The 22,824-nt window shown below is 45.0% G+C and overlaps 1 protein-coding gene across 2 annotated transcripts in view; it reads right to left on the bottom strand.

Moving 5' to 3' along the window:
• Cldn10 (claudin 10) overlaps nt 1–22,824 on the bottom strand; it is an 80,679-nt gene that overhangs the window by 11,077 nt on the left and 46,778 nt on the right. Inside the window, exons 1-3 of one of the 2 annotated variants that reach the window (XM_021203775.2) lie at nt 7,226–7,489; nt 801–962; nt 631–712 (exon numbers count right to left, since the gene is read on the bottom strand). In XM_021203775.2, coding sequence (XP_021059434.1) covers nt 631–712; nt 801–962; nt 7,226–7,445 — 464 coding nt within the window. In that variant the 5' untranslated portion in view covers nt 7,446–7,489. Of the gene's footprint in view, nt 1–630; nt 713–800; nt 963–7,225; nt 7,490–22,824 lie in introns of those variants that run through there. The other variant, XM_021203776.1, reaches the window with a different exon arrangement.

The raw sequence follows: 22,824 nt of genomic DNA, 5'->3' as shown, positions 1-22,824 counted from the left end.
GGATTTAATATACGGTTGGGTATTTCTCATGTGGTGTCCCTGGGATTTTCACAATCCAAAGAAGTAATCCCAGGGACCCTATAAAAAGCAGCATCCCTGAACTCAGAACCACCACCCACCCACCAACAAGCCGATAAGTCAGTCCTAAGGCACTGGGCTGCAGATATGAGCAGCCACCCCAGGGCTGGATGCCACGCCCCCACAGCATGGTTAGACACCTCACTGTGTGTAGTTTCAACATGAAGGCCGGGAAGGTGGAGAGACCAGCATTTGCAAATATTGTTCTGAATGAACTACCAAGGCAAGTTTCATCTTCAGAACTTGGCATTCTTTCCTCCCATCTTATATCACCCCAACTTTTCCTGAATTTCCCTTCAATTATGTCAATATGTCATGTAAAATGGATGAATTTGCTTCTCTGCATCCTCTGCTTTGAGCTAAAGATAACGTATAATGTCAACAATGTCACCAAACACATCCTTCATCAAGATGATTCATAAATCTGACGTCAGATTTACCAACAAACTTAACCAACAAACTTCATTTTTGAAGGCTATATAGGAAATCCATGACACCCATCTCTATCATTTCCTATGAGCGACACACATCTCGACTGAAGACAACACTTACTTTTGCTCCATAAAGAGAGGATCAAAGAATTCTGTTGTGATTTTGTTTGCATACAGGGAACAGCCTGTCATGGAACACAGACCTGCAAAACACCAGCGAGCAAGCACACCAGTGAGCATTTCGTCATTTACACCCTGAAGTTCCTTGTTTGGTAGGACGTTACTATTTACCTGACAATATGAATACAATCCCAGCCAAGCAAGCAATTTTAGTTTTGGCTTTATCTGAGCCTCCAACTTTGGTACACTTCATTCCAAAGAGTGCAAAAATGGAACCGAAAAATCCCAGGCTGACCGCAGCGATCATTAGTCCTCTACATGCCTGGATGTAACCTGTAATTAGAGCAGGTCGTTCATGTTAACACAGGATGCACAGCTCTCCAGAAAGAAAACTTTGCTTGCATTGTCACTTGGGATGGTTGTTAGACTGTCTTGGTGGAAAACCAGCAACACAACGGTCAACACACGCAGTAAGGCATTCTAGAAAGGAAAGCAAACAAGTCTACCGGAAAAGCCCGTTCTGGGCCTCACTCTTGAAGGGCCACCTTATGCATAGCCTCTGGCTAGATCTTTATGTTATTCCTGTATTCACTAAGGCCTTTGAAGGTTCTGTGATTTGCCATGGATGAGTTAGTAAGCAGTAGAAGGGATCCCACTCTGGAAAAGATTATTAAGTTCATGCCTCATTGCCTCTCATTCTAACTCCTTAGCGTAGCAACCTTCTCAATAGATACAATACTGAGTCTGGCACTGCAAAACTAGAATGTTTACAACTGGGCAGCAAGATCTCCTGAAGGGTAAAATCTCTTGACATCAATGGAACTTTATAGGTGAGACTAGCCAGCATCCATTAGTGACCCATGTTGAATCTAAGAATTATTTCAGAGACACTGTGCCATTGTTAGTTAGAGTGCATATAATAAAGTTGGGCTTTAGAAAATATTGCCTAATATAAGAGTAAATTATAATTCAGTCAAGTGTTTGGGTGTAAACGAGTTTCTTTCGTTAGCTTGATAGCTTGTTCCCTCTGAACCGTCTATGTTCTCAGTCACGTATCTTATTTGCATAGCTGGGGTAATGACAAACCTTAGCAGGGCATTTGGCCAGGCACTGGCTCATTCTAAATTAATAAAATTCAAAATGATATACCATTCCCATACAAACCGTTTAATTTCATCAGGAAACAACACTGTTCCAGACTGATGCAAGAGAGGGGCATATAGCAGGTGTAGGCAAATATAGTAAGCAAATAAACACACAGCAGGCTTGCCTTGGGAATTAGGCCTTCTAATAAAAACAAAGGAACAAAACCCTCCTAAGTGCCACCTATCATTATTTAGTATTCAAGCAAAGTCAATGATAATTCATACGAGTAAGCTAATAATTATACATTTGTGGAGTAAATGTTGGTGGTCTCCTGTACCACGCTTCTCTGGAAAAGGATGGAAATTAAAGGTTGAATCCTGTTCCTAGGGAGTAGTTCTTTCTAGTTAATGTCATACGCGCTCAGCCCTGGTGTAAACACAGGCTGCTGTGGCAGTGCAGCCGGAGTTCATTTCGTTGATGAGGAGGTTGTCCAAGACAGCAAAGGAAACTTGGTTTGGTGATTTGGGACAGAGGAGGCTCTTTTTGTGAACAATCATTGTGCTGCAAGGCTGTCTGGGTCTCTGCTACTAAACACTGAACCAACTCCATTTCAAACTTTAGCCCACAGCACAGGGACAGCAGCAACACCAGGAGAAGGTCTCTCACCACCTCACAAAGCCCAGGGGTCTGCAAGGGGATCGCAAGGGGCTCCCTGCTCACCACAAAAGCACAGGCAGCAAACAGGTAGCAATTAGCTTGCTCTGAATGCAAACATTAAACAATAAAAGTAGAAGGATAGATACACACATATGGGGACCTACACAAAGATGCACATATAGACACACACAGACACACAGAGAGGTATACACTCACACACAGACACACACACACACAGATATACACACACAGAGACACATGCCAACACACAGACATACACTCACACTCATATACACACAGACATATACATACACAGACATACACACAGAGAGAAATATATTCACACAGAGAGATGCATGCATACACACTGACATACACAGAGAGATATACACAGAGATACATGCCCACACACAGACATACACTCACACTCATATACACACAGACATATACATACACAGACATACACACAGAGAGAAATATATTCACACAGAGAGATGCATGCATACACACTGACATACACAGAGACACATGCACAGACACGGACATACTGACACATATACCCACACAACATATACATACAGACACACACACACACACACACACACACACACACACGTGCAGTAGCACCCTTGATCAACCTGGGGTATGTTTTGTTTCGAAACTCCCATGAAACCACAAATAATACTAAATTTTATGTATACACCAGTTTTGCTATTAATATGTGATAAAAAAAATTGCAGATTAAGTACAGAAAGAGTTAACAGCATCTATAAGCCTGGGCTTGAGAAACAAGGCCTGCAGCCCCAGAACTCTGACAATGTTCAGAGCTAGCTTGGGCTCCGTAGTGAGGCACTGCTAAAAAAAAAAAAAAAAATACTAATTAAGTAAAAGTATTCAAAACCTATAGATTATTTAAGTGTAATTTTTCATTTACTATTTTGGCCTTTAGTGGAACACAGGCCATTGAGACCCAGGAGAGGAAAACCATGGGAAAGGGGAGACGTCTGTGTCTGACGCATTTAGAAAAAGACAGGAACACACATTCCTTTATTATGCACCATAATCTGCCGTTCCATACGGGCTTCATCACAGGCAGATGGATGGTCTGGAATTTACCAAGGGCTACATTCTACAGTCGTCTGGTCACTTAGAACAGGGAATGAGTTTCCCTACATGGTAAACACTGGGTAAAATGCTGTCCAAGCCAGTCAGCCTGCAAGGCAGGGAAAATAGCAGAGAGAGAAAAGTTTTCCCAAATCTCTCATTCTGAAGTCTCCTCTCTCTGACCTTCCCTGGTCTCTAGGCCCAGACCCAGGAGGGAAGGGGGACCAGGCCAACTCTCAGTCTGCCCAGCTCTGCTCCTCCTTCTGTGCTGCCAAGAAATGTGTGCAGAGCCATGCACTCCACTCTGGCTCGAGAACACTAAGGATAATTTGCTAACTTCTGCACGCACTAAGGACAATAGTTGGCCTGATTTTTGGGTAATGGGGAACCAAGACCAGGGATAAAGTACCCTGCCAGCCTTGAGAGGAATGGCTTGTGGTGTTAATTAGCCTGAGGTTTGTAACCTCAGGTCTTCTGGTCCTTAAAGCATACAGAATCTCAGGCCTTTCATGATTCTCAGCAGGCTTTTGGAGTTTATCTTTTGCAAGGCAGATCTCTACCTACCCTAGCTTTTTAACAGGTCCGGAGGGCAAACTTAGAAGTTACACCATCAAGAGAAGTGGGAGCAAAAGCCTAGTCAAGGAGGCCATTATTTCTGACAGGTCTAATTTACTGACACCGTTAATAGCTAATTAACACATTAAAGTGCTGAGGCATGAACGTATTTACTTAGAAGTTCTCAAGGTATAATTTATCGTTAGTTCTCCTGCAAGAAATGGCAAACACCCCCATTAGCGAAAATGGATGGCACACAGTAAAAAAACAACCAGGCAGAAAAGAAGTTCAAGTGTGCTTTGAAAGGACTATGGGCTAGCAATAAACAGAAACCACCGTTCCTTCAACGGTGAAATGTTCAAACAGTAACTTGGACCAAGTGAATCCTTTTGCAGAAGCCTTCAAGGTCACCCCTGAAAGTTACATGTCTTCTTAAATGGTGCGCCCTTCCTTTACTTCCCCTTGCAAATCAGCAGCGTAGTAAGCTGCTGTGTTTAACTGGGAAGAATACAATCTTCTGTTACAGTGGATTCTGAAGGCAGGGCACTGTCCCAACTGCAGACACTGTGTCCTTGATTACCTAATGATCTCTCTGCATCTCCACTTCTCATCTGGAAAACAGGGGTAGCCACAGGTTGAATGGCATGGGAGATAAGAAACTGCCAAAGAGTCACTTCCACAACACTAAGATCGAATTCTATACAAATGTCAGGTGCCTGCCAACCCGACATAGCCCCTAGTCTAGATGTTAGCTTTGCCACACCTTATCTTTCCCAAAGGGAAACTGGGGGGAGGGGGGCAACAATGATTCCTCCAGAGGATGAGAAATCATATTGCAAATAGGACATTCTGTTTCTCACAACACAAGACAGCAAAAGTCACTAGCTGCCTCTCTTGGCATTTCTAATTTGGAGCCTATGCCTGGCTTAAGCAGGGGAGACATAGGATTGTTCTGGTCTGTGGTCACTAGAGATGAAAGAGAGGTGGCTTTCTTCTCACACTTCAAATATCAGACCCAGCATCCCTGCCTTGGAAACCCAAGGTAAAGGGAAGGCAGAGTTGGGGTTTGGTTGGGGAGGCGCTGCTCTGGAAAGTTCCACTTGTAGTGGGGGAGGGGGGTCAACTCCCTTTCATGTGGAGAAGTAGCTGTGGCTGAACCCTTGTCTTTTGTAGTTGAAAATGTGCCAGTGTACCACAGAGGGTGACTATAATCACATCACCTTTTTCAAAGTTCAGTATGGAAAAATGACATCACACACACAAGCAATGGACTCAGATTGCACCGAAAAACAACACAAGTACTGTTGTGAGACATACATAGGAAAAGGGAGAAATGGTCAACACAAGTCTAAACAGTGAGACTCCCAGGGAGTGAGGGGAATGCAGACCAAAAATAACACTAGCCCCACAGCCCTATCGTGCGATTCGGAATGACAACGGCAAAGAGAAAGCACCAAGGCAGCTGTCCCCGCACACTGGTAGAATGCAGTTTGGCAATGTGAACTCTAAAACGCATGCTCTTCTAGCCTGGTGGTAGAACAGTGCACAGAAACACACAGAGAGGAGAAGATAAAGAATTTCAGTGACCACCAGGGATAAGCGGCTTCAGTGGCTCATTCTGTCCAGATGACCAAGAGCTATGTAGCAGCTAAGACGGTTTTTCTATCTGCACAGATTACAAAGACATTATTAATTTAAAAACTATGTGGAATATATCATTTCTGGTTTTAAAAACATGTTTTCTAGTCATGTGAGCATGCCTATTTTGCATATATATGCATTTGTGAATGGCATAACTCTGTTCAATGCCTGATAATGACTGTGTCCCATGTCCTCCTCATTACCCAGCCTGTTCAACCACCCTCTCAGCAGACACACAAGGAAACCCCCGCGGTCCTGTACTCAAAGCTTGAAGAAGTGTTTCTTTCTTTCTCTCTTCCTTGAATCCCAACTCTCCTGAAGAAGGAAGCAGACTTATCTAGCAGGCTATCCCTGGCTACAATAGCATTACAAACAGAACAGTTCTAGAACATAGTGTGAATCCTGTGTTCCTGAATGTAAACCGAAAAAACAAGAGCTTGTCTGTTGTCTCCCAAATGAGCGCTCCGATGAACACAGGAAACTCAGCAACAACGCATGCAGTAAACAGTGTTCCAGCTACTTATTTTATACAACAAGGCCCAGCCCAGGGTGCCACCTTGTAAAGGCAGGCACCTATTCCCATAGACCAGCTTCCACAGGACACTGAATTGAGCAACAGTTTGCTCTTTGTGGCAAGCACTGTCTTAGGGGAATCGAGTCTTCTATTTACCCAGCTATGCAAATAAAAACTGCAAGAGGAATAATAAAGAAAAGGAAAACACCTCACATCTAGAAGTGGTGCAAGCTGCTCTTCTTAAGTTTCTGCCAGAATCCATTTAGTCACTTGTAAAACCCTGGAAGAGCCTAGAACACGAACGAGCATTATGCTGTATTGACTATATTCTGGAAACTAAACGGTCAGTTTTCTATGTTAATATCTATCTCCAAAAATATATATATATAAATAAACCAAGTGAAGAAGACCCAGAATGCTTGCACAAAGCCCGGAAGAGCGGTCACTCATTCTGTTGATTCCTGCTGGCCAACGTCCCCTGCCCTCTGAGCCACTTCACCCCCGTATGAGCAAGGACTACTTATTTTCCTGAAACTGAGAGAAAGAATGAAGCTCAAGGCCTCAAGTTTGTAGGAGGGATTTTTAAGAAAAACAGCAACAAACTTCAATATGGTTCTTTTCCCTCTCCTCTGTGCCTGGCTTTTCAAAGACTCAATGAACCGGCTAAAGCGATCTCAGGGTGAGCATTCATGGATCTCAGTGGTGTCATTTTAATGAGAATCAGATTTTGGTCGTGGGGTGGCCAGCCTCTGCTGGGACAGAGGCTGGGACAGTCAGTCCCAGACAGACACGGGAACAGCCTTGTGCTCCACAACTACCTGAATTGATCCTACTCCTCACCACCAGGGGTTCCCAGGCTCAGAAGACGCCCCACCGGACAGCCATCTGTAGACAGCGGGTAGACCCTCCCGGGGCAGAGTATAAGGTCGGGCCTCCCCCCCCCCCACGGGGATCCCACGGCCGGTCCGTAAGAGGACGCGCCCGCTTGGAAAGCCAGCAAGGGGCAGGGATGGGGATGGGGTCCCAAAGGGATGCAGACCATCCAGCGCCAGCATGGAGGGGAACTCCTTGCAGTTGGCGACACCGGTGGAATCGGTAACGCAGATCTTCCACAGGTTGGCAAAATAAGTGGCGGTGGTGATGACAGTGCCATCGATGGTGGAGACCTTCCAGTAGTCGGTGGGCAGCGTGGAAGACACTAGCACCCAGCCCGAGATGGAGACTACGAAGGCGATGATTTCCAGGGCAGTGCTAGCCATGCTGCCGGCTGCAGCGGCGCTCTTGCTGGTTCCCGATCCCGCAGCCGCGACCCCCGCGCGCCCAGCCTCGAGGCTCCGCCCCCGGTCACCGCCCCCGTCCCGCCCACTGGGCACTTGAGGGCGCTGGCGGACCAGCACTCACACTACTGTCAGGGCACCCAGGGTGCGCGGGGAGGTCTGGGGTACCTCCTGGGTCCCCCGCCCCCAGCAGCTGGCCTGTCGTCTGCAGTCGCAAAGCCCTCAGACCAGCGCTTCCCCCACCCCCCGGGTCGGAGGTTCCCAAATCTCCCACAGACGAGCCGCGGAAACAGGCTCTTTTATTGGTGCTGTCCAGGGACAACCAGATGTGGACAGCCTGCTGCGCCTCCCACCGAGCCACCCCCGACCCAGCCCTACCCGCGGCAAATAGCTTGGCTCACTGGGTGCCTTGCAAAAGCAGAACAGAAACAACTTTGGTGTGCCCTGAAAAGAAACGGTATGGTAACGCAGCCTCGCTTTGCTGAATGCAAAAGGCCAGTGTGCCACGTTTGTTTGCGTGACCCTGTTTGGCTAGTGAAGAAGGGCGTACTGGGTCTGAAACTGGCCTTTCCCTTAAAAATCAGTTCTCTTCGGCCTAGTGGTATGTCGAAAGTATTAATCAAGAAGTTCAGGCCTAATTGGGAGGTAGCAGATGAGCCCAGCACAAGCTCCAGGGAGCCCCGTGAGGGTCTTTGCTAATTAAGTCACTAGATGTGGGGCTGTCATTTGACTCATCTCCTCCCCCCCCCCCCCCCACCCAGTTACACATTCTCAGTTTGGGGAGTCTGGTCTGGGAGGGTTCTGAAGCAAGAGAGAGATTTGTGTACATGTGTGTGTGTGTATGTGTGTACCTGTGAGTGTGGAGACCGGAGAGCAGCCCCTGGTGCCATCTACTTTGTTTAGTGAGACAGGGTCCTTTTCACTGCGACTTGTCTTTCAGATTGGCCTAGGCCCCTGACGCGAGTCTCAGGGATTCCCTTTTTTTGCCAGCTTCACACCACAGTCTGGCCTTTTACAGAGGGGCTGGGGATCCAAACTCCGGTCCTCAGGCTTTACAATTGTGCTATCTCCCCAGCCCTTCTCGACTTTTGTTTTTATCTTGCTTGTGTAAGAGAGAGAATTGTGAGTGTGTGCATAGTGTTTGTGCTTGTGTGTGTGTGTGTGTGTGCATAAGTATGTGAGAGTGTGTGCGCATGTGTGTGCGACTTGTGTGAGTGTCTGTATGCATGAGTGTGTGAGAATATATGTGTGTGCTGTGTGTGTGCTGTGTGTAGATCAGAGTTAGATATTAAATATCAACCTTTATGGCTGTTCACCCTATTTTCTGAGACAGGGTCCATCACCAAACTAGGAGCTCACCATTCTGGCAAACTGGCTGGCCAGTGAGCTCCAAGGTTGCTGTTACGGTCTGCTTTCACAGAGGTGCTGAGAATCTGAGTTCAGTTCCTGCTCTGACTGAGTTCTCTCCCCAACCCCCACCAGCTTAAAACAAACAAACAAACAAACAAACCACTCTAACTTTCCCGCCAAATTGAAGAATAAACTTATTCATTCATCTTTTCTCTGCTGTCTCAAGATAAACACAAAGATCAAGGTGTCCTTCCAGCTCCTGAGGTCACAAATCTGGGCATAAATGAGAGGACAAAGACACTGGCTTCATTATGGGCTTATTATTGTCCATTAAAGTTCTTGCAGTTCTTGGTGTGACCTTTTAGGATCCCCTTCTTGCCAAAAGTAACCAAAGGTCTACAACATATAAATCAGTCAGCTACAGAGAAGCAGGTTCCTAGTTCGCAGTGTTCCCCGTGGAATGTAGCTGTTTGTTGCCTTTCTTTATTTTAACCAAGTGAAACACAGTGAGACCCGAAATGACTGTGTGGCCATGAAGCAGATGCAAAGTTGGGCACTGAATTACTCAACCTTGGGCTGGGAGGGACCAGAGGAAGGAGATGAGTTCCACTCATCCTTGTCAGTCTATTTACAGAATAATATTGAGAGAACAGTCCGCAACCCAGGACCCGGGGTTTAAAAAGGTATCGATTACTGCTTTGTTTTAACGGCCCCCTTGGACACATTTTCAATATTGAACTCAAATCCATCCCTGCCAGATTTCCACCCAGTGCTGCAAGCTGAGCTATGAGGAAACATCAGACTCTCTCTCTTGACTGTGCAGCCTCGGGTAGGTGATGTGCTTGTGTGTGTAGTCTCATGGCTGTGGAAAGGAATGTGAGTGTGAGCACGGTCTGGTCGGTCGGCGGCAGACAGAGGTACCTTCTGTTCTGGCCTTGAGCTCAACTCGACCCAGTGTGTCACTTGGGGTTCACTGGTGGGTCAAACCTAAGAGCAAAGTTTGTCATCTCCTGTTTACTCACATCAGCCCCTCCCCCCATAGCGACTTCAGAGTGTCCTCTGTTTTTCTTTATGATCTCCCTTCATGAAACACTCCCATCTCTGGGTTCCTGCCCTTTGTCATAGTTTCATGTCAAATTTCTTCCTGACCCCCATTCCTGGTCTAATTTTGTATTTTGAGTCTGACTAGTCTCTGTGAAGGTGGTTAGAATTAGTATTATCCAAATTACTTTTTTTTTGTCCTTGATCACAGGCTTTTTGCTCTGTCTTGATAATTTGTTAACCATTTCTTGTTTTTACTTGACAGAACACTGGCACAAAAATATTTTGATAAGAAAAAATGTTTAGAGTTGTGGTTATACCTCTCCTAGGTTCATGCTTACCAAGTGATTGGTTGTAAATTCCACTATTTGGCTCCAGCGGCACACTGTGGAAATTGTTTCTTGTTTTCTCTCTGAAAGTTTAAAATGTACTATATTTCTGTCTGTGGCACTTGGGAGAAACAACCCACCGATCATGAGCTATGCAAACAAAGCTTCCAGAAGCAAGATGTTGTAAATTTCAAGGGAGAACTCCTCGTACCCCTGGCCCTGACTTACCACATCACTCACTAATGAAGCCAAAACCTCCAGGGTAGCCTGACTCTCCAAGCTCCCAGTAGAAGCTACTTCAGGGACCTCAGCTCCAAGAGCAGAGACTAGTGAATATGTGTACAAACAGTTTAGCATAACAGATGGTGTGTATTAGGGAGAGAAAGAAGATTAATCTCTTTGTTGAAAACTTTAAAATAGAAATAGTCTATTGCTGTAGAGATTGCGACATAGTTTTAACTTAAAACAAGTGGGAAGTGCCACAAACAATCCATAAATTACATCAGGACAGCAATGCTGCTCGTTCCTGAGCCAGGGTCGTCACGCCTGTGGACTTGACTGATGTTTTTTTCTCTTTTATTCTTTGCCCTTGCTAGGAGATTGGACAGTGTTAAGCTCCCTAGACTACATTACAGATGTACTGTAAAAAGTTACATTTTTTTTTTTGAGCCCACAAAAATGGAAAAATACATTCCCTAATGGCTAAAGACTAGTATGTAATGAGTCAAGCATTCAGTTTAAATGTTTTGCACCTTAAACTTTCAAAACAATGTAGTCAGAATGTTGCTGATGGCATTACAGAGAGCTGTACACTCTAACATAGAAGTATGCAGAAAATGAAAATGGACCAGACAGAGGATATTAAAAAGAAAGATAAATGTATTGTGTTGCTTTAAGATTATTTAGTTCCAAACAGCCTTTGTATTTTCACTAGGATTCAGCTCTCTGACACCTTCATTTCACCATTCTTAAGTGTAAACATATTTTTATCAAGAAAATAGCCTTTTCTAATTAGTTCAGGGTAACATCTTAATCATAACTTTCTCATTAGAAAGTATCTGTTCCTACTCCAAGAAGCTCTAATTGATGTATAAATTACACATGTGTTTGAAGCTATTTTATCCACTGAAACACAACATCCTTCCCACTGCTAAGGCCTTAGTATTAAAAGTGATTTGTGTGGTATTAGTGTGGTCATTAAGGGAAAATAGAGGGTTCCCCCCACCCCCAAACCCCAGTTGTTCAATGGGAGTGAAAACCTGTTTGGCCAACTGAAGGAGAGATTTGCAGAAATTCTTTACTTGAGATTCAGTTTACCTGCCAAAGAACACAGGTGTGCCTTTCACCACAGCTCAAGGATTTTCTAAGCATCAAGTTTGGTTTCAGTATACATTAGCTCCTTCCTAGATTCCAGTGAGGTAGCATGCTGTTAATCAGCTGGGAAGAAAGGAAGCCCCAGATGAAGGTGTTATCTAAACAGCTATTTAGCAACCAAGTGTTGTTACAAAGACCTGTTAACAAAGGCACTAATGCCACAATTATCATTAGAATAGTGTATCTGTGTTCTTCTCCCTCATGTGAGTCACCCTTGGTGTTCTATAAAAGTTCTGTGACGCTTGGAGTCTACTTAGTGTAAAGATGCAGTGCGCAGTGACAAGAGCCCTCAGGGAGTAAACACTTCTACCCATGCGCGCGCGCGCGCGCACACACACACACACAGAGTCACATGTACATCACTGCACATGCAGGGACATACACATATATCTGTACTCATTTTTACTCTGTTGCAAGTTGTGAGCACACCAATGTTTCTTTCTTTCTTTCTTTCTTTCTTTCTTTCTTTCTTTCTTTCTTTCTTTCTTTGCCTCTGAGGCTGGACCCACTCATGAATTGCTTCCTGGACCTGTTACAGTTGATGCTTTTATCTTGAGATTTGCTTTTCAGGCGTCTGTTTGAAACACACATTGCCATTCATGAGCTACCTTGGGAACATTTGGATCCTGTAGCTCACAGCTGAACACTCTTCCCGTTTGAAGTGCCTCTCACTCTGGGGTACTAGAAACTCCTGACCTTGTAGGACAGGATGACTTCCTGCTATTGGTCAATGAGCAGAGGGTGTTCTAACTCAATTCACTCACCCAGGTAGGGCCAGCAATTAAGTGGTTATTTTTCTGAACGAGTCATTTTTTCTGATTATTTACAGCTTCTTTATTTGTAAAATGAAGGAGTTTCTAGGATCACCCCCTCCCCTCTGAGCACTCCTGAACACTTCCAACACTAAAAGGCTCCCAGGTTTCCATCCAATTATCCACGGATAACATCAACAAGAAAAGGACCAGGGGCTTCCATTGGTACCCTCACCACATCACTCTGTAGTCCCACTCACACTCTCACACTCACTCTAGCCCCACCCCCACCTTCACTCTAGCCCCACCCCCACCCTCACATGTCACTCTCTACCCCACTCCCACCCCTCACCACATCACTTTATAGTCTCTCCCCTCACCACAACACTCTAGCCCCACCCCACCCTCACACATCACTTTCTAGCCCCACCCCCACCTTCATACATCACTCTCTAGCCCCACCTCATATATGTAAAGGAAGCTGTTGTTATAGATGGGGGGGGGTGTATGGACAAGAATCTTGAAAAGAAAACCTATGTATGGATCTAGTCCTATGTTCTTTTTTCTTAATATTAGATACATGGTAAAGCATGGTAGTGCACTGTACTTAAAAAAGTAGGTGATGTGGATGGAGGACAGACTATGGACATAGGCAGAAAGTCCATCTCTTGCTGTATCTTGGTCTGCATCACTTCTTTATATAACAGTAATGAAAATGACTTCCTTCAAGGTCTTGTGAAGATTAAACACAATGTATCCAAAGGTCTGGGATGTGATAGATACAAAGACCGATGCATGTCTATGGCCGCCACTCTGAATAGGCCTGGTCCCCTCTGGATGCTCTTTGGTCTGCTCATAGGTCTTCTCTCTGAAAGTGTATGATTACATTTTCTGTAAGGATGGGGTTGCTCAGAACTGGAGATGAGGATCAGTGGATAGAGGGTTTGCCCAGCATGCAGGAGTCCCTGTAGTCAGTCGCCAGCATCACAAAAATCCTGGCACAAGGCCAAGACTGCCTCCAGACCCAGTCTCAAAAAATACAAAAAGAGAATAATATTGATCAAATATACACCGAAGTAGGTGGATGTGGATGAATTATTTTGTAAATTTTAAACTAAAAAAGGCAAAAAGTGTTGAACTGCCAACAAAAAAAGAGGTTGGTGCCAAGAGCTAGAGAAGAAAGATACCAGGAAGCAGATGGGCGGGGCCAAAGGGCGGGGCCAAAGGAAGTTAGGAGAAGGGAGGAGAAAAACTAAGTTCAAATGAGTGTGGAAATCATTTAGATTGATAGGAAGAAGGGAGAACTCTTCACAGCCCTGGGTTTTCTGTATTATAGATGATTCTTTTCAGGGTGTGTGTGTGAGACAGAGACACAGACAGAGACACTCACAGAGACAGAGAGATTACTCCTGGGCAGCATTAGCTGGATAAATAGCCAGCTCTGTTCTACAGTCTACACCCTTTATTGGGAAATTGCCTCCTACCAAGACAGCTCCCTGTAACTCACACAGTAACTCATTCTGTGCCTACTAAGTGTAAGAACAAACACACAGACCTGAGTTAAATTTTTTTTTTTTCAGGAAAATCGTTTTCATAAGTAGAAGTATTTGAACAGGTGCCCAGTGTCCTTACTGAATTTCAGCACGTTGAGTTGATTTTGCAACAGGTGAATTGAAGTTCACCAGTGTGCCTCACTGTGAGCGATGCATCTTCACTATGTCAGGAGCAGTTTTATGAGTGTACACACACACACACACACACACACACACATGAAGTGTTTTCAGCACTGTGATACTTTAATTTGGAATCATTTTAAAAAATAATAAGATGTGAATTTTATTGCTCTAGAAGGCTAGAGTTAGAAAGTACTCTTCAAGATTATTTAATTTAGTATTTTCAGGTGAGGAAACCATAATCCACAGGCGACTTCTTAATGTATATTATGTCATCAACCATATATTGGAATAGCATATCAACTGGATCAACATTGACATATGTCCACTCTTTCAAAAGATGTGAATTTGAAAACTTATCCGAGTTCAGTGCTGGAAAAAAGTCAGAATCACCATATGCAAGATTTAAATAACATTTGAAAGTTGAAGGCTATCATTCTTCTCCCAACTATAATCCTGCTGGTAAACTCTTCATAAGCGGGCTTATGCACTGGTTCAGCTGGTGGAGACTGCAGCACAAGTGGGAGGATCTGAGTCTGGACCCCACTACCTATGTGAAGCCAGGGGTGGCCTGGGATCTCACCATATCTGTCCTGGTGAGTTTTATGGCAATGCCACACAAATTAAAGTCTTCAGAGAGAAGGGGACTTCAATTGAGAAAATGCCTGCATAAGATCCAGCTATAGGCAAACATGTAAGGCATTTTCTTTAGTTATTGATGGTGGAGGGCCCAGCCCATTTTGGGTGGTGCTACCACCCTGAGCAGGCAGTCCTGGTTCTGTAGAAAGCAGGCTAGCAAGCCAGAGGAAGCAAGCCAGTCAGCAGCACCCCTCCATGGTCTTTGCTTCAGCTCCTGCCTCCAGGTTCCTGCCCTGCTTGAGTTCCTGTCCTGACTTCTTTCAGTGATGAACTGTGATGTGGAAGCACAACTCAAATGAACCCTTCACTACTGTGATGGTTTGTATATGCTTGGCCCAGGGCCTGGCACCATCAGGAGGTGTGGCCTTGTTGGAGTAGGTGTGTCACTGTGGCATGGCCTTTAAGACCCTAGTCCTAGCTGCCTGGAAGCCTTCAGATGAAGATGTAGAACTCTCAGCTCCCCCTGCATTATGCCTGCCTGGATGCTGTCATGCCTTGATGATTATGGAACTTCTCAATCTGTAAGCAAGTCCCAATTAAATGTTTCCTTATAAGAGTTGCTTTGGTCATGGTGTCTGCTCACCCTAAGACACCTCCGACACCTCCCCAAGTTGCTTGCTCATGTCGTTTTGTCACAGCAACAGTGACCCTAAATATGGAAGTACCTATGGCAAAATGGGAGGCCAAGTCTGGAATCCTGGGAAAATCATGAGCCAGTTAGCCTAGCAAACACAGCATCAAACAAGAGACTGCTTCAAACAAGGATGACATCAGAGGTCCCTAGGAGGATGCGTGGCCCCTTGATGCAGAACCAGCTGACTCTGGACGACTGAACAGTAACCCGGAAAAGGAATCAGCCATTGGCTGAATGCCTATGACACGGTAGAAAAGAGACGCGCCCCTCTACGGTTCCGAGCAATGGCTGTTTCTGCTTGATTTAGGGTCTGTGAGGCTTAAGAGCTGAAGAAGAAAGGGAATGTCACGTTTTACCTGTGATTATTACGAACGCCACACCTCTAGGACGCGGTGGGGGTTAGGGCGGGGATGAGTCTTCCTAACAAGAAATATGCCCGACGCCAGCAACTTCCCCACACAATTTGTCCGTCTGTGTAATCCTCTGGTGTTTACAATGGCTTTTTCGCACCACCAAGAACACAATATGAAAGGTTAATTGTAATTCTTTTGGCACAGCAGCTCACAAAATTTGGTTAAGCAGCCTGAATGCCATTCTGTGTGCCCTCCAGACTCTCGAGTCCCTATACTGTGCGGGAGAAAAGCAAAGAACAGAACTCTGCTATATAACCTGCTCCCTTCCAGATGTGACTAAGAGGAGTAAAAATTAAAATATAGATACCAGAGAAATGGGATATTATGGCAGTCCATAGTAACTGACCTTAATTTTATTAGTCAAAAGGATAAATGACTTAAAATATTGGATGGAACATTAAGTGTAAACTTTCAAAATATCTCCTATAATTGTCTAATTTTTGTTCTTTGTAAATAATCTTCTATGAATAAACACTTTCTATCTATAATCTTGATATGAATATGATGTCTTGTCATTTATACTTTAAATATACTTCTAACTCAAAAATTGTAGCCTTTTCTTTTTCTTTTGAGAAAAAAAATGTTGTTTTTGAGACAGTGTTTCTCTGTATATCCCTGGCTGTCCTGGAACTCACTCTGTAGACCAGGCTGGCCTTGAACTCAGAGATTCACCTGCTTCTGCTTCCTGAGTGCTGGGATTAAAAGCATGTGCCACCATGGCTCGGCTTTTGAAAATAAATTACTTACATTTATTTGTTTATTCATTTATCATTTATTGTGGGCACATACACGTGATGACACACAGTATAGTATTCAGAGGATGGCCTCTGGTAGTCGTTTCTTTCCTTCTGCCATGTGCTGTTTCCCACAGATGGGAATCAGACAGTGGATCTTGGCAGCCCAGAAAGGTGACATTTCTTTTTCCTCTTTATATCTGTTTTACAACATGGATATAAGTCCTAAGTCTGCTTGCCCTGACCTCTGGGAATTCTCTCTCTGGCCTCCTCTCCTAGGAGACACCGAGTTTGTGCTCACACACACACACACACACACACACACACACACACATACACACACACAAACACCACACACAGGGCACACATGACACATACACACCATACACACACCACACACATACACACACCACACACCATACACATACCACACACACACACACCACACACATACCATACACACATACACACCAACATACACATACACACATATACACACACCATATACACATCACACACACACCACACACATACCACACACACACACCACACACACCACACACATACCACACACCACACACACCACACATACCACACACCACACATACCACACATATTCACACAACACACATACCACACACACACCACACACACCACACACACTCACACCACACACATACCACACACACACCACACACGCCACACACACACCACACATGCACCACACATACCACACACACCACACACACCACACACACACACCACACACACCACACACACACACCACACTATTCACACATACCACACATGCACCACACACACAACACACATACCACACACACCACACACACACACCACACACCACACACATACCACACATGCACCACACACACACACACAACACACATNCACACACACAACACACATACCACACACACCACACACACACACCACACACCACACACATACCACACATGCACCACACACACACACACAACACACATACCACACTATTCACACATATCACACACATATAACACACACACACACTCATCCGCACAGGCATATGTATGTTCACAGTATAGTGTACCGACTTTCTTACCTCTGCTTCAGACAGCATGACTCTGTCTTCCTCTTACCCATCTCTTCCTCAAACTGGCTGCTGAGAGCCCTGGCTTGCCTGCTCTGTCAGCCTGTCTCTCAAATTCCAATAAAATTTCCTTGAGTTTCCACCTGAATCTGGTTTGTTGTTTGTTTCTTTTGTTTTTAATTTTTTTTTAAATAGCAAGAATAGGGAACCTACAGGAGGGGGCCTGTGCCCTCAGGTGACATTCTGGAATCACACAGTATGAATTTAGTGCTTTGGAATTTGCTGCTTAGAATCTGCCAGAACAGCTATGTGGGAGCATCTCCTACAGCTGAGGGTTGAAGGACTGAAGTGGCAGTTTCTTGTACCTCTCTTTCTATGAGTCAGTGATTTTTAACTTTCAAGGAATTTATGTATCGTGTATAAGAAAAGAAAAACAGTCAGTTACACCTACTTAAATGACGCTGATCTTAAATTAAATGACATCGATCTGTGCTCCAGAGCACTTGGAAAATTCTGGATGCCTCTTGGTCTCAAGGCAGAGTCTCACATAGCTCATCCCAGCCTCAAACCCACTCTATAGATGAAGATAACCTTACAGCTCGGATCCTCCTGCTTCCACACCCCGTATGCTAGGATCGTGAGCATACACAAGCTTGTCTGTTCTAGGTGGTGTTGGGGCCTGAGCCAGGCTTTGCGAACGCTAGGCAAGCAGTCTGCAGACTGAATTTCCTGAAGGATGGGTTTCAGAGCCTATGTGTGCTAATATTTGCTTTGCCTGCTCCTGAACAAACATGACCATGGCCCTTCATTGTCATAGCCATGACTATGACTGTGACCCTGGCCTCGAGATTCCAGTATTGGTTAATGAACGCAGCCCACAGGCTTCCAGTGCAGTATTTAGCTTCTAGGAAAACCGTGGTGAAGATGAGCTGTGCATTTGACTGTTTTGAAATCACACTGATTTTTAAATGTGTACATTCTAAGGTAAATAGTCCTTGCATAGATGAAACAGTGGCTTTTACTGTACAATCACAGTTTTCATGTGCCCTGACTACTATGGTTGTAAAGAAACAAGCATGAGTTCCATTTTACATATGAAAAATCTAAAAGAAGCAGTAATGCTTCTAAATAATTGAACTTTGGCATAATGAGTGGATATAGCATGAGCCAGTGTTATGTTCTCTTTAGGGGTGTGTGTTGGGAGGGGGCAGGGATATTTTATGGACACGTTCATGCGGGAGATGTGGCAGACAGTGGCTGATCCCAGAGGCATCTTCCGCAGTCACTCACCTTTTCTTTTTTGAAATAAGGGTCTCTCACTGAACCTGGGACTCATTAACTTGGCCAGGGTGGTTGGCACTGGGCTCTCTGCACGCCTCTGTCCTTGAGCTCTGGGTTACATGCAGGCGATGGCACCTGGGATTTGAGTGGGCCACAGGGACCTGACTTAGGTCTTCATGCTGTGCCCTCCTGTAGTTCCTTCTCTCGCTGCTGTGGTAAAATGCTCTGGCAAGAGCAACTTACCAGAGAAAGGGTCTGCTTGGCTCCTGACTCCAGGCTGCAGCAGGTCGTAATGGAATCACAGTGGTAGGAACTCGAGGGAGTGCCACATTAAATCCAGAGGAAGAAGAGGCATGAGTCCCTGCTTGGTATCTCTATTTTATGCAGCTCAGAGAATGGTCCTGGCCACGGTGAAGATGGGTCCCCCTCATCAATTAACTTAGCCACTCAAAAACATTGTCAGAAACAAAACTTAACCTAGACAATCCTTCCCAGGACTGGGATTTAATGGACCTGAAATCCATCTTCTCTCTTTCTCTGCCTTGATATTAGGAGTTTAGAGCTCTGGCATGCCTAACCGTGGAGGGGGAAATAAAGACTGTGAGAGGGCATGGCTTCCTTCTGCTCTTCAGTGAAAACAAAGGAAAGCCAAGATGGAATGGGGGAAGAAAAGGGAAAGATGAGGAGGGAAGAAGGATCCGTCCAATGCAGAGCCAAGATGGGGAAAAGGTGACAGAGTGTGAACACACATGATAGAGTGTGACCACACATGACAGGACAGAGTGTAAGTACACATGATAGCATATAAGCACACATGACATAGTGTGAGTACACAGGACAGAGGTTGAACACACATAATGGTGTGTGTACAATGATGTCATGTGAGCACACATGACAGAGTGTGAGCACACATGACAGGACAGAGTGTGAGCACACATGATAGCATGTAAGCACACATGATGGTGTGTGCACACACATTACAGAGGGTGAGCACACACAACGGTGTATGCACATAAGACAGAGTATGAGTACACAGGACAGAGGGTGAGCACACATAATGGTGTATGCACACGTGATGGTATGTGAGCACACAGGACAGTGTGAGCACACACGAAGGAGTGCAAGCACACATATGGTGCATGTACATAAGATGGTGTATGAGCACACATGACATAGTGTGAACACACATGAGCAGACTGGAGAGTTGGAGTCCTGAAGTAACCTCACAGTGCTATAGAGTTTGTGCCCCTACGCACACTGGCTATTCCCCCCACTTGTGTGCATTCACTCATATTGGCCTTTTGAAAACTAAGGCAGGAGCCTACGATCTGTCACTCCAAAGTCTCTCTGACAAGAAGGAAAGGAGACACAGCATACAGGGAGTTTGGTTTACTTTGTGCACACGGCCCGGTTTTCTTTAGCTCTATTGTCGGGCCGTGGCACCTATGCTTATTTTCATGGCTGGAATCAAGCACTTTGTAGAAGGTCCCTCAGCAGGTTAATGACAGAGCTCAATTTAGCATGCACAGCTGCTGACTTCTCAGTTGTGGCCCTGGGCCACTAGGCCACGTGGCCAATGTGCCTGGTGTTCCAAGTCACACACTTGTCAACAGCAGGGTGCTTCCTAAGCCCATTGTGGTGAGGAAGTTTTATTAAGCATAACTTGTAAGAAAGACAGAACTCCCAAACCTTGAAACTTAAAAAACGACTGCCTTACTCTCTCGGTTCTAAATGAGCAGGTGTCACATAGGAGTAAGAAACTGGTGGTGTTGATGTCAGTAGACAAACCCGGATACGGACCTCTCACTCCTGCAGCCAAACAAACTTTGCCCCACTATCACTGGTATCTAAAGCATATACATTCATAAAGTAAATAATCCAGACATACATGAAATAGTGGTGTTAAGACCATAGGTGTGCCGTAAAGAAGCAAAGAGCTTTTAACTAGGCCTCACAGACTGAGGAATGATTTCACATGCATGTCACACGCTGCTCTAAGTTACAGCAGCTACTGGATTTAAACACTGTCATGAGCAACAAAATTTCATGAGTTATTGATATGATATTTTTTATGAGAAATTTGCGCCCTCTTTTGAGTAAAAACGTCTAAGACACTTAAATGTGGTCTTTAAAAGGATGAATTAAGGGCTTAAAATAAACATGGTTTGGTCTCAGTGGCCGTGGGAAAGGAGGAGAAGAAGTGACAGATATGGCAGTGAGGAGCCGGGGTTCACGGGGCTGCCAGGCAAAGCTGTGACTGTAAGCAAAAGGAGCAACGTGAAGGGGTGCAATCACAGCTCTGTGGTTTCGATGAAAAGTCTTAGGGAATTGTATCCAACGCTAAATTATAGTGTTCACCGGGGCCAACATGCTCGAGAAAACAATGGTTTAAAAACACCACAATGAAATCCCCCAAATGTGTCTGCATCTCCGGGCTGTGATTTCTGCCAGGGTAGGAAGAGACAGCCACTCGGTGATCTTTCTGGATGGATAAGGCAGATGGGGTGTACTGTGTCTTTGGGGTTTAGGAGAAGACACGGATGCATTTAGAATATCTTGCGGAACCTCACAAAGAAAGTTCTCCATGATTCCTTTCAAAGAGTGATGAAGTTATCTGTAACAGGACCTCCCGCCAGCCTGCTTTGCACACGGCCCACTACTGTTAGCAGGACCTCCCTCCAGCCTGCTCTGCACACGGCCCACTACTGTCTGGGTCCTGGTTGCTCTCTTCGCATTGGCACACCACACACATGACCGCTGCTTGGTGCTATCTGTCAGTGGACTTTCCCACTTTATTTTAGGTGTCTTTGCTGTACCCGCTCCACTATAAGAAAAAAAATACTTCCAGCAGCTCCCAAGGCCCTATTAATATTTTCTTGTATATCTGTATATTTTGTAAGTCCATAAAGTCTTTAAATGCTTGAATTTTTTACTGTATTTATTTTTACTTATCTTTCAGAGATGGGGTTCTATTAGCCCAGGTTGGCCTTAAGATTGCAATTTTATGTATCCTAGGATGATCTTGAATTCCTGAACCTCCTACCTCCATCTCTCAGGTGGTAACAGTTGCAGGTACATATTGTATCCCTGACCAGCTCTGCAAATGCTATCTTTAACGCTGACATGAAAACAGGAGGCAAGGGATGTGAACAGAAACCAATGCTAGGAAAATAGCTAAAGTCTACTGACTGCTGGAGAAGCAACATGCCTGAGTGATCCCTCTGGGTGACAAGTCATTATGGACTGGTTCTACTGCTCTCACAGAATAACCCTACTGTGCTGCGCAGCTGTGGAACAAAGGACCCTGTCTACTCCTGTGTCGAGTGTATGTCCATGAGGAAGCAGCCTGGTGCTGGGGCTGCCACTTCAGTGTAGCGCAGAAGAAGGGGGTCTGCTACGCTGAATCAATAGCTCAGGAGGGAGGGATCTGCGGAGGCAGTAAGAGGATGGGGAGAGGTTAGACCTGGGCTAGCTGCTGGCACTTCGATCATAGCCTGAGTTGTGCTTCTCTTCTCTGTTTGCTTGTTTGGTTGTTTTTGTGGCTATTCAGTGAGAGTGTGGTCTCTTCAGTGAGAATAAGGCTGAAATGTTTTATCTCCTACAGGCAAATCATACACACACAGTGACTGAGGACTGATACTTTCTTTCTTGTTTTGTTTTGTTTTGTTTTGTTGAGACACAGTTTCTCTGAGTTACATTGGGTGTCCAAGAACTTACAATGTAGACCAGGCTGGCCTCAAACTCAATAAGACCCTCTTGCCCCTGCCTCCTGAGTGCTGGGATCAAAGGTGTGTGCCACCATGGCCAGCCATGACTGTTTCTTAATTCATATGATCTAAGGATTTTTTTCCTACCTTTTTGTGCTGCTAGAAGAAAAACACCAGCTTAATGTATCCTTCAGTGAACGCAGCAAGTTAAAAATTTGTTGCCAAGCCTCACTATAAAGCAATTCTATATCATGCACAGGAGAGTATGTATCCAAAGAAGTTAGTTATTGCGCTCTCGCTCTCTCTCTCTCTCTCTCTCTCTCTCTCTCTCTCTCTCTCTCTCT

This window comes from Mus pahari, chromosome 8 (genome assembly GCF_900095145.1).
Source record: "Mus pahari chromosome 8, PAHARI_EIJ_v1.1, whole genome shotgun sequence".
Lineage (NCBI taxonomy): Eukaryota > Metazoa > Chordata > Mammalia > Rodentia > Muridae > Mus > Mus pahari.
The sequence above is the reverse complement of the archived record's forward strand: the minus strand, read 5'-3'. Positions and strand labels throughout refer to the sequence as shown.